The 18,481-nt window shown below is 37.8% G+C and overlaps 1 protein-coding gene across 1 annotated transcript in view; it reads right to left on the reverse strand.

The window, feature by feature from the left end:
• The window catches only part of LOC136694998 (receptor-type tyrosine-protein phosphatase eta-like), a 113,235-nt gene extending 97,567 nt beyond the window's left edge, over positions 1-15,668 (reverse strand). Inside the window, exons 1-2 of the mRNA XM_066668811.1 lie at positions 15,378-15,668; positions 51-213 (exon numbers count right to left, since the gene is read on the reverse strand). Coding sequence (XP_066524908.1) covers positions 51-213; positions 15,378-15,443 — 229 coding nt within the window. The 5' untranslated portion in view covers positions 15,444-15,668. The remainder of the gene's footprint in view (positions 1-50; positions 214-15,377) is intronic.
• Positions 15,669-18,481: the final 2,813 nt, after the last annotated feature.

Genomic DNA, 18,481 nt, shown 5'->3' on the forward strand with positions numbered 1-18,481 from the left:
TTTTTTATACAAATAAATAACATCATAGAAATAATCATTACAGGACTTACTTGTATTCACTGAGCCTTGAATTGATGTTCCCAACATGGCTGTGGCATCAGTAATAGAATTGTTTGTGGGTGATGTTTCTGAAGTTATCTGACTTGAAGATATTTTGACTGTAGATGATGTCACAGTTTCATTGTTCTGCTGTGCTGGAATTGAACTGAAGCTCTGCAAGTGTGGAAAAATAAATCAAGTTAAAAAGTTCAAAGAACATAATAGCAAAAACAATAAATAAAAAAATTAAAACTATAGTATTCATTCATTCATTCATTCATTATCTGTAACTAAGTATCCAGTTCAGGGTCGCCGTGGGTCCAGAGCCTGACTGGAATCATTGGGCGCAAGGTGGGAATACACCCTGGGGGGGGGGGGGGGGGGGTGCCAGTCCTTCACAGGGCAACACACACACATTCACACCTACGGACAATTTTGAGTCGCCAATCCACCTACCAACGTGTGTTTTTGGACTGTGGGTGGAAACCAGAGCACCCGGAGGAAACCCACGTGGACACAGGGAGAACACTAAAACTATAATATGAACCCTGCAAAAAAATTAAATTAAATATATACATAAATATGGTGGCACGGTGGCGCAGCAGGTAGTGTCGCAGTCACACAGCTCCAAGGACCTGGAGGTTGTGGGTTCGATTCCCGCTCCGGGTGACTGTCTGTGAGGAGTTGGTGTGTTCTCCATGTGTCCGCGTGGGTTTCCTCCGGGTGCTCCGGTTTCCTCCCACAGTCCAAAAACACATGTTGCAAGTGTATTGGCGACTCAAAAGTGTCCGTGAGTGAATGTGTGTGTGTTTGTCTGTGTTTCCCTGTGAAGGACTGGCGCCCCCTCCAGGGTGTATTCCCGCCTTGCACCCAATGATTCCAGGTAGGCTCTGGACCCACTGCAACCCTAAATTGGATAAGCGGTTACAGATAATGGATGGATGAATTAAGGGGTCAACTTAAGTTTGTGTTTAAACAGACTGGATTTACCCAGGGGACATGCTCCATATTTAAGGCAGTGTGTAGGAATTATTGTAGGACTGCTTCATCTTTTTCACCTTTTTGTGGTATGAATCTCATGAAGCACTGGAGGCTGCTTATGACTAAGAACAATATCACGTTCTTTCCCATCTACTGTGATGCCTCTAACCAGAACCTGCGCAGAACTTCATGCATAGGTACATTGGCTGTTGCACCCACCACACAGTGGAGACAGAGGAGTTTTAACATTATGAGTAGTAACTTTAAATAAACTAGAGTAGTAGAGTAGATTTTCTTTCTTTCGTATAGAGTTGCAGTTGTAAAATGTTTACACTGACTGCATCAGTGTGAATGTTCATTCATTCATTTATTTATTGTCTGTAACCGCTTATCCAGTTAAGAGTCGCTGTTTGTCTAGAGCCTAGAATCACTGGCCCCAAGGACCCTGGAGGGGGCACCAGTCTTTCACAGGGCAACACACACTCACACATTCACTCACACACTGACACCTATGAATACTTTTGAGTCGCCAATCCACCTACCAATGTGCGTTTTGGAACGTGGGAGGAAACTGGAGCACCCGGAGGAAACGCATATGGACACGGGGAGAACACACCAAAATCCTTACCATCACCCGGAGTGGGGATCGAACCCACAACCCCCGGATCCTGGAGCTGTGTGACTGCGACACTACCTGCTGCGGCACCATGCTGCCCCAGTGCGTATATGTTAAAATCGTTAATTTCTTCACAAAACAATCCAGTTGTTTTTAGGTCAAGTGAAGAAAATACACAGCAATACTATGCTGTTTATAGGAGAATGCTGTTGAGCTGCTGTCACCATAAAATATTTGTATTCAAAAGCTTTTTGAATTAGAAAGCTATGGTTACTACAGGCTGTGGCACTGAGCATTTTTCCACAAACAAATGACAAATAATACAAAACTCTTGTTGAAAAGCATAAGTCGGGAGAAAACAGAAACATGAGCTGTGAAGATAGAGCCAGGATATAGTCCTTTTATGAATACAGAAACATACATTTTTGGAGGGGATGAAAACATAAATGCATGAGTGTTTTATTATAGAATTATTGTATAAAATTACAAAAGCATCTCAACAGTATCCAGATACGGCCTATGCTGGTTTATGTGGCCTTTACAGCCAGTGACTTACTGAAGAGACTGGGTCTTTATTTACTCTTAACTAGATCTAAAACTGACCTTTGTTCACTCTGCCTCGCTTTATACTTTCGTAACACAGCTCTTATCACTTTCATAACACAATGTTGTAGAATACTGTGCTTTCCCTGCAACTCTCTTTGTCTTTAGTCATACTACTCTTGTTTATATCTCAATATATTATTTGTATTTTGCTTTGGTTTGACCAGAGGAAGATGATCATACACCCCTTTGAGGTTCTCTCAGCTGTGAACTTATTTGGAAGTAATCACTGGTCAATCAATTCAAGACACATTTTAGGCCATCATCTATGAAAGCACTTATGAATAATCACTGGATTAGAAACATAAAGAAACACACAGACTTATAATTACAGACTGTAGTCCACCTGTATATATCAAATAGGTTAAAAAGATTAAACTAACTTCAGTGTTAATGCTAGTGATTTTAGCACTTTGGACCAAATGGGGAAGCATCCTTCTTCCTTCTAATTACAGGTGAAAGTTTAATATCAATGTGTAACAGTTTCCTGCCACAAAAACACTGGGAATCTTTGGCCTTTATAATTGAGGTTTAATATTTAGTAAACAGCTTTCGATAAAGTTCCCTAGTTCACAGTTTTGGTATGTGTGTGAAATGCCTTCCCACCTAAGCTTCTATTAATGATTAAAGTCAGCTTGTCACTACAGAGTGTTTTAACAAATTGAAGAATGAAATACAGTTCATCCAGGGGGCTATTTCAATACAGAGAACAACAGGCAACAAACCCAAACAAATACACTGAACTGTTCTATAGTCTATACATTTATTACAAAAATAAAATTTGATTACAGGATAATAGAGATCAGTCCACTTACACTGGGTTTGAGGATAGTTTCTTTCAAAACTAGAAAACCTGCTCAAGAACTGCCTTTCCTTTCAAGACTCGTAATCAAGCTTTTAAAACTTACTCAACAGTGTTCTCAATGTTCAAAACAGACTTGCTCAAACAAAATGAATTCCAGACAGACAGTAGGTTCAGAGCAGTTGTGCTATTATTTTTTTGTCCACCGATAATAAAGAATAGTTATTATTATGTCTCTTATCAATCCAGCTCTTAAAAACCTAGCCCAAAATGTCCAAAGCACTTTTTATGACCTGCTTATTGTAAGATTCACACAATAGACCTGCACTCTAGCCTTGGCATTCAGGGAGCAGGAAAAGCTCCAAACTATGTTCACAATTAACACTTCCTACTGTGACTATACTCAAGGGGCCTTGCACTACTCTCTAACATTTTAATATTGGCCTGTCTCCACCTCACTGCCCTATTCTTTGTGAAGGTCACAAAATGAGTTGCTTAAAGTGTTCATATAAAAATAGCATTTTCATAGACTATTGTATATACAATAGTATATATATATATATATCCAATTCAGGGTCGCGGGGGGTCCAGAGCCTACCTGGAAGCATTGGGCGCAAGGTGGGAACACACCCTGGAAGGGGCGCCAGTCCTTCACAGGGCAACACAGACACACATTTACACCTATGGACACTTTTGAATCGCCAATCCACCTGTGGGACTGTGGGAGGAAACCGGAGCACCCGGAGGAAACCCACGCGGACACGGGGAGAACACACCAACTGCTCACAGACAGTCACCAGGAGCGGGAATCGAACCGACAACCTCCAGGTCCCTGGAGCTGTGTGACTGCGACACTACCTGCTGCGCCACCGTGCCACCATATTTATGTATATATTTAATTTAATTTAATAAAACCAAGTAACATTATTCCAGTAAGTATGATACTCTGTGTGTGAATGTTATGGTTTAACTTTTTCCAAATATATCCTTGTGGTAGTCCATATTTTATTTGAGATTTTCATCCAATACCTAGTTTTACCGGTTAAAATATTCTAATTTTAAATAATGTGTGCTGTTGATTTAACAAATTCATGCAATCAAGGAGAATATGAACAGAACATTGTTCTTCAAACTCACTCACACCTACTATTTGTGGGAAAAAAAATTATATTTCTTATTTGTTTTATAATATTATTTTTTGTATTTACTGTGATTATATATAACTTTATACAAGCACCACACTTACTGAGAAGGCATTAGTTTAAATATATATAATTACCATAGGTGCCTTTATGGTCCTTTATACGTTTCTTTTTTACATGTATGTAGTTGCTTAAATACAACAGCAAATTTCAGTGAATTTGTTCAAAATCGTTTATCATATACAGAATTAAACACCATTTATTGGTCTTTGAATTTCAAAGTGAAAATAAGTTTCAATCCTCTACAGCTGGATCCTCTACAGCAAACACAAAGTGTTAATATCCACATCTGTTAGTTTATAAGTCATTTTTATTTCCACAGGAGAAAATTCTGTTTCATTTTCCCCAATGTGTTAAATTCAGAAAAAAAAAACTGTACTTAACTCTTAAAAACAGCATTTCCACTGCGCCAATGTACGTGAATACAAAAGTGGACTGAGGCGTGTCCATGACTTTCAAAAAGAGAAAAGAAAAAAGCTCTGTAATGATACTTAACCTATTTTAACCATTTTATCTTTTGAACATAAAAAGCTTATGTTTACCACAGATGTGCCACCAAATGACGCGAAGGGTGAAGGACATTTGGGCGTTCATATAAGCTTCAAGTGCAGAGTTTTAAAAAAGCTCCGTAAAGATGCAAAAAATACAGTTGTTTTTCAGGGTACTATAAAATATAGCTTGTTTCAACTATAGTATCTTTTGTACAGACTTGCCACCAAAATATGTGAATTATATCGAAGCAAGAAGGACTTTAGTCATGTTCACATACACCACAAGCATAGAAAAACTCATTAACGATACTAAAAAGGATCGTTGTTTTTTATGGCACTTCAGAACATGACACATTTCAATTATTTTATCTTTACCACATTATAAATGATGATGAAGAAGCATGATCTTTGAGCCCTCGGATGGGATGGCACAAGGAATTATTATGCTATTGTGATAAATATAGCCACAAAAAAATAAAAGCTGTTGTTGCATAACAGTCTGCCACTGCATCAAATGCAACCAGAAAACCTTTAACACTTGGGGAAATCTATACACACTATAGCAGTTGTATGCAGAAGTGCTTACAAGTTCCTCAGGCTCTCAACAGAAATACTCCAAAAAATGTGGGGTTTGTATTTCCTCTAAATATGCCTCTTTCACCCATTAACACTTGAGAATCTCTAGAGAAACAGCTATGAAGATGGCCAAGTGTGGTCCTTTCAATTATGCATCACACAGTCAGAGATTTTCTGAGTCAGACACTGTCTTTTGACTTTTGACTGACTTCTGACTTTTCTGAGTCAGCAGCACATGTTCAGCGCACGTAGGACAAAAAGTCTGGAACGTCCCAAAGCATTATCACATACGCTGACTCTGATTTTATCTGGGCGGCACGGTGGCGCAGCAGGTAGTCTCGCAGTCACACAGCTTCAGGGGGTTGTGGGTTCAATTCCTGCTCCGGGTGACTGTCTGTAAGGAGTTGGTGTGTTCTCCCCGTGTGACTCAAAAGTGTCCGTAAGTGAGTGTGTGTTGCCCTGTGAAGGACTGGCGCCCCCTCCAGGGTGTGTTCCTGCCTTGCCTGGACCCACCGTGACCCTGAACCTGATAAGCGGTTACAGATAATGAATGAATGAATGACTTTATCTGGATTCTTTAAGAAAGCCCTAGACCAATGTAGCAGGTGTTCACATTCACACCTACAGCTCCTCCAGGTAAAATTCAGAACATTTCTGGATTACCGTGCATGTGTGAAAGAGGTTGTAGTTATGTGTTGTGCTGGTATGAGTGGATCAGACTCAGAGTTTTTAGACACCTCAAGGTCATTGTTGAACTTAGAAATGTCCACCAACCAAAAAATATCCACTTGGTACCGGAAGGGTGCTGGTTAGATCCCCAGGACCGGCAGGAACATCCATGGCTGAAGTGCCCTTGAGCAAGGCACTGAACCCACAAATGTTCCCCGTGCGCCGGGGATGGCTGCCCACCACTCTGGGTGTGTGTTCACAGCCCCTAGTTCTCTTGTGTGTGTTACACATTATTATTATTGTTATTATTATTATTATTATTATTATTATACCATTGAAGGACACAATGCAATATCACAGATGAACTGCAGTCTGTAACATTTGAATTACAAAGTGCACATACTCTAAGAACACTGAGTATAGAAACAGGGAGGTGGTAGCAATGTTATATTTGATTAGTGTTTTTCAAGGTTTCAATTTCACTTGCAGGCTTCAGAACTTCACTGGTTTATCCAGATTTAAAAAATAATTTGTTGCAAAAGCACAGGAAGTTCATCACAATTGCACTCGTATCTGTTGTAATGGTGCACACTTCAACAGTTCCTCTGAGATATAAAAGTCTGCAGTAGACTGTTCTTTGTGTTCATGTGAAAATCAATTTCCATACAGATTTGCCTACGATCATTTACGTACATTTCATTTCCTGGACCTCTACCCCCTTTTCTATTTGCTATTTATCACGTGATTTCTATTTTAATCAGCTGCGTAGCACACAGATTACAATGGTTATATGGGCGTTATCTATATGTCATAAACTTTGGTGAGAGCAGTACAAAATTAAACGATAACTTACAGCCATTTTAGTTTGTTTCATGCAATAAACATTTTAAATACATTTTAATATATCATCAACTTGTTAACCAGCCTTGCAACCCAACCATTCCATCTATTGTGCTCATCAATGCATGCAGCCCAAATCTACATGAATGTCCATTTCTTAGACATCTTATTAATTTGCTTTCAAACCTCTTTATCAGAGATGTAGTGTACATTCAAAGCAAAGAAATTTCAAGGACTGACTTTGTAAAGTTGTTAGATAAGTGCTCAAAATAATTTGTGTTGTTTTGCACATGAGAAGCATGTAGATGGGAAAAATAAATCTTTATCTAGTGGTGAACCTTTTGGTGTATTTCAAGTTTTTATTAATTCTCAGTTTTTCTGCATCTATTTGTTTTATATTTAAATAATGATCATTAAATAAACTTAATTCTAAGACAATCCTCTAGTCCTTGTTAAGGTCAATTATTGTATTTCTAAATTTCCTAAGAAATATCTTTGGAAAAATGAAGAATTTGTAATTGTCTTTATTAGTCCTTGGCCAGTCTGGTAGATAATGTAGCTACAACACAGACACAGTAATGTAGATACAGTTATTTAAACTGCAGGGAAGTTGTGCTTCATCTAAGGAGCCTTCTATACCAGGTATACAGGTGTTTGCTCTTTTGTGTGTGTGTGTGTGTGTGTGTGTGTGTGATATGGCCCTAAAATAATGTCATGATATTTTAGGGTATTATTGGGTATTATACTTGACAATATGATGAAAATAGAAAAATACACTTATTAATTTCAAGAACACACTATTGCAACAAATTAAATTTTATAATTATTTCACTTATAGTAAATAATATAAATGTATAGGGTAGCATGCCCTCCCACAGTCCAAAAACACACGTTGGTAAGTGGATTTACGACTCAAAAAATGTCTGTAGGTGTGAGTGTGTGAGTGAGTGTGTTGCCCTGTGAAGGACTGGGTGTGTTCCTGCCTTTTGCCCAATGATTCCAGGTAGGCTCCGAACCCACCCACCCTGAACTGGATAAGCAGTTACACATAATGTATGAATGACTATAGGAATATATATTTTTAATATTAAATATTATTGAATTTAATTTTAGGGCGGCATGATGGCGCAGCAGGTAGTGTTGCAGTCACACAGCTCCAGGGACCTGGAAGTTGTGGGTTCGATTCCCGCTCCGGGTGACTGTCTGTGAGGAGTTTTGTGTGTTCTCCCTGTGTCCGCGTGGGTTTCTTCCGGGTGCTCCAGTTTCCTCCCACAGTCCAAAAACACTGGCGGCTCAAAAGTGTCCGTAGGTGTGAGTGAATGTGTGTGTGTGTCTGTGTTGCCCTGTGAAGGACTGGTGCCAGGGTACGCCAGGGTGTATTCCTGCCTTGTGCCCAATGATTCAAGGTAGGCTCTGGACCCAACGCGACCCTGAACTGGATAAGCGGTTACAGATAATTAATGAATGACTGAATGAAGGTTTCCAACATGCAGAAGAAGTGAAAAAGAAATCAATAAATATTTGCTTATTTTGTAAACAACAGTAACTTACCAAGATTCTGATTTTGTACAAAAAGTATATAAATCTACCACACAACTAAGTGCAGAAATGTCTGTGTGTGCATATACGTAGCAAACGTTTTATACAAAAAAATAACCTTAAAGCTTATGAGTAAATAACAACCCAGGGCAACAGAATTCCTGCCGTTGTTGCTTAAGGCTTTTATAAGAAAAAAAAACTCTGCAGACAGAGGTTCTACATTAGCAGTGCACCTGCTTTACAGTCTCATTAACTATAGCTCATTTACTGCACCTTCTACAGCACATCTCTAAACGAAAATCACCACCATAGAGACACTGACCAGACATAATGACCATATGAGCCATTCTCAGCATGTTAATGACACTAATATGTTAATGGCATAGACACAGCTGCACTGCTGAGGTGGTATAAAAACATACATACAGTAATTTAAAAGAGTTTTACACACATGAGGAAAAATTTTAAGTAAATTATGTAAAATTTACCTTATTAAGTAAAACATATATTAAGATCTCATTCACACAATATGATCAAAATACATTTATGTCCTTAAATATGATTCGAATTAGAATTCTTAGAGTTTTCACAAAACTCCAAATATATATATAAATAAATATTACAAATAATTTGTGTGGGATTTCATCCAAAAAATATTTCCCTTTCAGGCTGATGGTACTGCCATTAAGCTAACACTTCAGAACAGTTATCTATGGCTTAAAAGTAGACTCTGTGTTTCTCTCATTGCTGCACTGTAGTGACTGGTTCAAATGTCAGTGACACCACAACTGATGCCAAACTCTGACACATCCTCAAAAAAGCTGAAGAGCAAAAACGTCAGATTCATAACCATTGTCACACCATTCAGCAATGACTAAACTGCCTCTAATCACCACAAGGTCGCACCTTTTAGGCAGGGGGAATTCCAACCATGGACTCAAACACGCTTCTGGGTAGAAGCAGACCATTAGCTAAATCATTAGCTAACATGTTAATCACTTCCTGGAAAACAGGTAAAATATAACATATCTTTTTTTTTTTACTTTGTTGCTGTTGGACTCTGGATAATCATAAAACTTCCTTGAGGAATCCAACCTGGGTCTCTTTTTCCGGCAAAACTGCAAATACAAAACCAGTCAAACTAGTGGAAAATCATCCCACTAAATATATATGTTAATGTCCAAATACAGAAAAGGCTCAGTCATTTTTCCGTATTTAAGCCTTTTTCAGCGTGGTACATCTATATTCATCAAAATAAAATATTCCCATAATGTGTTAAAATTGGTTTACACCACAAATAAGTCCCTGTCAATGTCTTCTGTGCACTTGCAATTCAATCATACGTGGAAAACCTCACCCGCAAGATCACAAGATGTGTTCTTGATTTATTTGACTGATTATTTCACTCATGATAGCATATGTCTTCTAGCATATAAACACCACAAACATGTTTACAAAGTAAAAACACATAATTTTCATTGGATGGGGTCTTTTACATCTGCCTTTTAGTTACATAAAAAAGTTATATATTTTTTTCCACATGGTATATTTATATATATTTTATATTATAATTATATATGTTATATTTTATTATATTTTCATAGCAGTTCTCTCCAGCTGATCATTATTGTTGTAATGTATCTCACTGATCTCATGGATGTCCTACGGATGTCCAACATTTTGTAGTCCATTTATTGTTTTATATGTATTAGTATAACACTTTGTACCGTACAACAGGCCCATGTGATTTTTACGGTAAATAATACATTATAACAACACAAAACTTTTTTGAAGTGTTCCTGGACACGGAATTGAGTAGTAGAATTGCTTCTAACTTATTTTAATGTAAATTAATCCATTACAGGCAATCCACTGTTAGTTAACAACATTATTTAATAATTATTAAAAAACATTATTTTTAAACCTCTCACACCTACTACTTTATAGAAAAAAAATCTTATATTTCTTATTTGTTTTATGTTATTGTTTTATTGTATTTACTGTGATTATATATAACTTTATACAAGCACCACACTTACTGAGAAGGCATTAGTTTAAATATATATAATTATCTTGCCTTTGTGCCTAAGACTTCTGCATAATACTGTATATTGGGTCTTAGTCAGCTGTGCAGAGCACACAGTGAATTTGCATAGTTTATGCAAATTCACTAATTCCCAAAACAGCTGTAATCTGTTTCACTTACAGATAGGCAGCTTTAGACAGATTACCTACACAAAGCACACTTCTTTAGCAATTAAAAGAAATAAATTGGTGTGTTAAATTCTTTTCTATGTGTCTAAAACAAACTGTTTATTCCTGCCTGTCATATGCCCCATATATCTTTAGCAGGTGAGCAAGAACCTGAGTCATGCTAGTGTTTTGGACTGATAGGTCAGGTGTGTTGCTACTCAGGACATGCTACAGGTGCAACTTTTTATGCTTGTCCAGAAGTGGCTAATCTCACCAAACCTGAATTCATTATATGAAACAACAACATAGGTCACTGATGGACATAAGATAAGCAAAATACTGCAACTTACAGCAGTTTTTTAATGAGGCAGGCATTTCTATAAGAGGACAAACCTGCATGTTACAGAGGGAAACGACTCATGTTCATGGTCCTAGAGAAAACAGATAATTACACAAATGAGGGAGGCAAATGACAGCCCAAAGTATTAACATAATAAAATGATTTGCAATGGGACAAATCAAGCCCAGACTGTAAATATTTGTCACTGATCTTTCAGGTTTTATATTCCCCTTTTTGTCTCATGTATACACCCACAACACTGTTCTGAGAATACATGGTGATCCAAAGTTTTTACAACACATACACCTTCCCATATGAATGACGCAGGAGTCTGTGCAACAACATCCTTTTATATGACATTTATGCAAAGCAATGTACCTTCCCTTCTGAGCAGTTCCCACATCATGGTTTACTAAGTATTCATGAATTCTGATACCCAGGGATTAAAATGAGGTGGGAAAAACACTGTGCCTCCATATATGTGCATTTATAGCCATATTATAACTCCTTTAATTAAAACGGAAGGTATTTTAGTTTTACACAAGTAAGTTTTTGCCCTGTAATAACCAGAGCAGAGGCATTATAGTGATATTTTTTTAATGTAATGTTTTGTTAGTGTGATAAAAAGTATGCCTCTCTGAGCATATCATGCCATTGTCTGTACCTAAACAACACAGACCAAATGTATGCTTGAAAATCATTGGTCTCCGTGTTTTAGATGTTTTGTTTAAGAATGTTTTGTGTCTTAGTTAAAATATTGTGATAGATAAAGTGAACTAAAAATAAACAAGCCAACAAAATCAACAAGAATCAAATGTATTTTTACACACTAACATGCCACACACATCAGGTAGCAGGTCTGATAACAGGCATCTCTACACTGGGAGGTGCGAAAGTCTGAACAGAAAGAAAGAATAACAGGAAAGTAATGATGTATACTCCCTGAGAATTTACAACCCAACCCAAGTCGTCTGGACATGATCACAGAGGTCACTTTTTTTTTTTGTTGTTTTTTTTGTTTTGTTTTTTAATTTTTACTATATTTCAGTGCCAATGGTGAATTACTGTTTGAAATTATTTTTAGGCCAGGCTTAGGTGTAATCTGGGCTTAAGGAACTAACAACTGAAGCCACACAGCATAGTCTGAGGTCAGTTGAAACAATTTTAAAGATGGCAAAGTCTGATACAGGACTAATACATTCTAAAATGTAAATGACTGGATGTCACTGTTTAAAAGAGTATAGGTTTGCCAAGTATAGGTTTGTTAATAGCAGAAAAACCTGGATCACATATTAGAAATTAACTTTAATAAATGTAGCCTGAAACAGCACACACTTAGCAGAGTGTTAGGGTGTTTAAGTGAAGTATTAAGTGAAGTGAAGTTTCCGCTTAGAGGTACTGCTTCATAGCTTTGTAGTTCTGTAAAGCAAAGCGTATGGAACAAGTTTCAGTTGATAGCAGAAGTGGGCAGGAACTATTTAAAGTAAATCAAGGGCATGGTCCTTCACATAAATAAATATAAGGTGAAATATTGTGTTTATCATCTACTGAAATATGTTTAAAATAAGAAATGTACATGTAGTGATTAACATTTATTATGTTTTATTTATTTGTTTGTTTGTCTGCTGTTTAATGATAGGTCATCCCTCTGACTTTACGCCTATATTATTTTAGACCAAAAGGAGCCAAAAAGGAAACACAGAACCTCCTGGTGACAAATGCTTCTAGAATTTATTCAGGACCGAAGTAGATATTTAAGTGGCTATTTTTGGACTTCTAATGAATGTTGTTTTAATGAAGAGCATTTTACTATTCTTTGAATCAGTATTCATTCATTCATTCATTATCTGAAACTGCTTATCCAATTCAGTTTCGTGGTGGGTCCAGAGCCCACCCGGAATCACTGGGCGCGAGGTGGGAACACATCCCGCAGGGGGCGCCAGTCCTTCACAGGCCGACACACACACACTCACACATTCACTCACACCTATGGACACTTTTGAGTCACCAATCCACCTTCCAATGTGTGTTTTTGGACTGTGGGAGGAAACCTGAGCACCCGGAGGAAACACATGCAGACACGGGGAGAACACATCAACTCTTCAAAGACCCCACAACCTCCAGGTCCATGGAGCTGTGTGACTGAGACACTACCTACTACGCCACCCTGCCACCGCTACATTACCGACTTCTAGACAATAAGATTTGTTATCAGTATATCATTCCAACTTTATTTAAGTTCGACCTGAGAATCAGTATTCTTAAAGAATGCATACTAACTGTTTCCTTTCAGACCCCTGCATTGGTGAGAAGCAGCAACCCACTAAGAGAGCAAAGCAAATTCTGTTGGACATTCAACCACAGGTTGTGGTGTCACCAGGGATTGAACTAATAATGATCCTTATGTCATTCAAATAAGGAACCACGGCAAAACCATATAAACAATTTAAAATACCCTAGAGTTAAACAATTATAGGAAGGTACTAAGCTGAAAGAGGTTTGGCCTCACTCTCTTTACACCACACTAACATATGAATGCAGTGTGATCATGTTCGTGTCAAAGAAACTGACCACATTCTGAACTGTTAGCACACTGTCTTCTTAACTCAGGGCAATAATCCGCAAAGAAAAAATGCCATAATACAAAAAAGTGTTGCAACCATTTTTAAGCGGTATCATCCCTTGATCCTCAAGATTACATGCTTTTGCAAAAGCATTAGTATTCTCTCTTAGGAACAAGTGATATTTATCTCAAAGTGTTTCCCCTTGTCCATGGGGAACCAAACTGAAAAACTCCAATTACTGGTCTTACACAATGGGCGGAGGGGGTTACGATATTTATAGAAAAATTATTCAACAGTTGCCGAACCCTAGAAACATTCCCTGAGATATGTTTACTCACTAAAAAACACTAAACAAAGGATTGAGAGATTAAGAGGAAATCAGCACAGTTTTGATATAAATGGAAGTTTATTATGCACTCTTATATGGGTTCATGCAGCAGATGCAGGTCCATGAGTGAATGCAACCACAGAAATAGTATGTTTCAGTTCCTTAATTTGAAGTGGATTTGGATAACCTTCAAACTTCAGAATACAAGCTTTTTTAAACCCCTAAAATAGCTCAACTCTCTGAAAGAGTCTGCACACAGCACAGACATAAACTCCTCATTCTGTCTGTATATGGTTATTAAAAAAGTCTGATACCATAAACACACAAATTGACAAAACTGCTTAATTTCCATAGACCACAGCATTTGTGTGGGTTTGCGTGAGAACTGTTGCTCTTTCACCACCAACACGTCACAAATTATATAATTATACGTGCTCAGCTATAGGCCAAGTACATAGAGCTCAGCACAATTAAGCGCCAGTAAATACCAATGTCACTGAGATTAAGAGAGACTCAACTGATAATTTCATTTTTACATATTTCAATCATTTTCTTCCCTCATAAGATTCTTACCAGCTCAGATTTACATTGGCGTGGTAAGAACCAGACGTCAAAATGTCTGCAATGCAAATTCAGCCTTTTATACACCGCCAGACGGACCAGTGAATTTAGACACATCTACTTATTCTTGTGTGATACTATATTTAATATGGGTATAATTGTGGTATTACATTATAAATAAATGATATTATTTGGGAGGAATTATTTTTGCCTTTCGACAACCCTGCATTGTCCATCTCTACTAAAGCAATGTTCATGCCAAAAGTGTTATTGAGACAAATTGTTATAATATTATTATAAAACAGCATATACACAACTAACAGCGACCCTGAAATGGATTAAGCCGCAAAGAAGAAGATGATGATGATAACATTCAAAACTATGTAATAATTTTTAGTTACACGACTTGAACACTGCAGACGTCTGGTGACTTTCACCACAACTATGAATATTTCTGTCTCAGTAGGTTTCACTTAAATTACTTGTTTTATGTCAAAACACTGTGAATCACTTAGTTTATAGCCCAACTATTTAATTACACAGACATTTGAAGATGAGTTAATCTACAGAAAGTTCAGTCACACACTATAAAAAAAAACATCCACCAGAAGTGTTATTGGATTTATCCCATAATTAAAATAAAAATAATAATAATAACAATTTTAAAGTCTATATCTTCACCATGTGGTGCAACAGGTGCAGTACTCAGGTTCTATATAAGTTTGCCACTATAAAATGCTCAACATAGCAGTATGCAAGAGTTTGAACATCTTCTATTCAGTGCTTACATACTTTGTTGATTTTCTAAGTAGAAAATTAAGTTCTGCACATGACTGTTAAGTTGTATTTATTGGATAAATTATAGAGAAACCTTTTTTTTATTTATTACCAAACGCTTTAAATATAAAATGTGTTCTCTGTGACAGACGTGTGATTCTTTCCATCTTAAAACGTCAGCACAAGCTGCCATATGAACCAGAGACCAGGGGTCCACAAACTTAGGCAGACGACAGAATAGTTAAACAGGACAAACCTGAAACAGCACACTGAGACTGAGGAGAGTGGGTAGGAGAGTCCCTCTGTCCGAGTGCTTCCTCATGATGCCTGGGTTGGTTGCTGCTGACCAGTGGGTCTCACATATCCATGCCTGTTTCTCTCTCTCTCTCTCTCTCTCTCTCTCTCTCTCTCAGAAGTAGTACTAAACTTTCTCACAATATGTGAGAATTCTTGTAGTTTTGAGTCTACTGAAAAATGTGAAGCTAGTAAGAAAGTTGTAAAGGTCAGTGTGATAGCTGTCTCTCTCCACAAGAGCGTTTCCGTGATGCGCGGTGATGCGGCGAGGCGGAGTGAGAGATGAAGGAAGAATAGTTTTTTTGTTGTCTGTTTTCAGTCAGGGGTGGAGCGGCCATCTACTATCAGCACTGTGTCGTTTCGCTTCTTGTCTTCCCAACCCGTATTCAGACAAGCTCCGCCCTCTGCTGCGCTAAGACTGGCTGACCTGATACCGCCCCCTGCGCTCCTATTGGCTAGTTATTCGCACACTGCCCGAGGCTCTGGAGTGGACGAACTTTAAACCAATCCAACCGCAAGAGGCCGGGTTTTGGACAAATACGGGTGAAAAAGAAAAGCAACGCAAGATGAGGTCCACTAGAGCAGTTCCGTCTCTCTCTCTCTCTCTCTCTCTCTCTCTCTCTCTCTCTCTCTCTCTCTCTCTTTCTCTCTCTCTCTCTCTCTCTCTCTCTTTCTCTCTTACTCTCTCTCTCTCTCTCTCTCTCTCTCTCTCTCTCTCTCTCTCTCTCTCTTTCTCTCTTACTCTCTCTCTCTCTCTCACTCTCTCTCTCTCTCTCTCTTTCTAAATGGGCCTATCGATTAAGTTTAGATTTTCTTTATCTTTCTCCATCAGCCTTTAATTATCTTATTATAAAACTAAGTTAAAACACAAAAAGAATGGTTCTTTTTTTCTTCTCTCTAATAACTTATGCTGCACAGTGTATTTTCTTCTTAAAGGGCCCATATCAGCGAATTTTCACATATATATTTAAAATCATTTAGAATGTAAAAGACTGACTAGGGTTTCAAACGAATTCCTGTGACTTATACTGCATATAATACCCTGGGTATTCTGAAATTATATGGTGTTCCAATTGTGTTTTAAGTAGACCTCAGGAACCCACGATCATGAAAATGAATAAGCGGAAAAGATGAATGAATGAATGAATACACCTCAGGAAGAAAAAAACAGTCACAATGAGTCACAGAGTATATTTTTATATATTCCAAATTTTAAATTTGAAGTAATTCTATCATTTTAATGTTAAATTATATCTATAGTTTATGAAACACTCCTAAAAAGCACTTTGAATGCACTTTCTTAGTGTTTCTTTTTACACTTGATTATTTTTATTTACGTTGAAACTTTGTAGGCCTTGGCAGATGACAGAAGAACCAAGTTACTTGTTGTGGTCTCATATCTGTAGTTTCACTATATCTAGGCCTGTGTGTAGTTCCGCACAGCCCTATGAAAGATAGCAGCAAGCTTCTATTTTTGTGGCTTCTTATTCTGCACTTTAGCAGCATGAAACACTTCCTGTACAGCGCTGCGGGTCGGAGTGACCCACTCTGATGATTATATAACCCAGCATATTGTACATAACCACAGCAAACTCTTTAAAAACATACTATCAATACAGTAGACATGATGATTCATTAGGTAACTGTCATTCAACTTCACTAGTGCAGAAATCAGAAGATTCAAGCGGTTCAGATGTAAAACACACAGCAGTTCCCTTGAACCCATTTAACACTGAAGACCTACAATAACTTCAGATGTAGAGCTTTAATCAAAATGGGGCCTATAAATTCTCTAGTTCTCACTGACTGTCATGCAATGTGTCATGGTCATATATTAGAAAGATAAATCTGTATGCTCTTTGTAATTTTATGGACCTCAGTAACCTTCTGTGACATTGTACTGTACCATATGCTTCTGTAAGTGTTTTCAGCCTTTTCTCTGAGTACACAGCTGTGTGCTCTGTACTCTACTATAGCTCCATACACAGTTTCAGGCATGTTATGTTTCACTTTCTGTTGTGTGCCAAAGTTTAGGCACCCATAGTAATGACATTTGATTTGTTTATAATATGACCACATCCTTTTCCACAATTCATAAAACAGATAGATATTGCACAGTAAAATTCCTTTACAAGATTCATGTACTAAATTAAAAATAAATAAATAACAAAACATAACCGACTAACATGTTTTAGGAATCGTAATATATTTCTCTGGCTCTGAATTGTACTGTATTTCAGGGGTCCTCTTGAGGCCCATTTAAATATCACAAGAATGCATGAAGGTCTACTGGAAGAGGAAATGCTAGTTATGACTGTAACTCTCATTATGTGAGTAGTGGATGACCACCAGGGGCAGGATTTACTGAGTAAATAATTTCATGCATTCAGGGCTTGAGGCCGAGATGAGTATATATCTTCCCGTGACTCACTGCAAACTTCTTCAGTGCTGTTCTCACATACACAAATTGACCAGGAACCATGGGGATCATAGCTAGCAGTCATAGCTAGTATTAAGTTTGCAGTTTACTGACAGCTTTACTGAAGGATGACTTTTGCTGAAGTAGTTTCTGTATAATTAAGAAATGTGCAGAGTGTAAACCATGTGGCTGCTGCACAGATTTCGGCAATAGATTTCCTCTTTAAGGCAGCCCATCAAATGGAGACTCCCTTGAAAGAGAAGCCTGAAGCTTGCATGGGCTGAGTTAAGCTTTTTAAGTCATCTGAGTCAGCTCCAACAGCTAACCTGAAAGGCATGACTGAGAAAATGAAGAACATCATTTACGGTCAGAAAAGCATATAAACTGCTGATCCATCATCCGCATCCCCAGTAGAAAATATATGGCACCTCGGAGTGCTGATTCTGGGATCAGACTTGTCAATGCTACCAGGATGATAGTGTGGCTAATAAATTCAGGATTGATAACTTTTGTCAGGAACTGTGTAAACAGACCTTTTCAGATCCTAGAGATTCTACCCCTGTTAAAAATTAGCTACTGTTTCATTTCAAGCAGAGCCCCGGAGTGACGAAAACCTGACTAGTAGTCAATTTCACTTTGTTCGTTTG

The sequence above is a fragment of the Hoplias malabaricus genome, chromosome 4 (assembly GCF_029633855.1).
Source record: "Hoplias malabaricus isolate fHopMal1 chromosome 4, fHopMal1.hap1, whole genome shotgun sequence".
Classification (NCBI taxonomy): domain Eukaryota; kingdom Metazoa; phylum Chordata; class Actinopteri; order Characiformes; family Erythrinidae; genus Hoplias; species Hoplias malabaricus.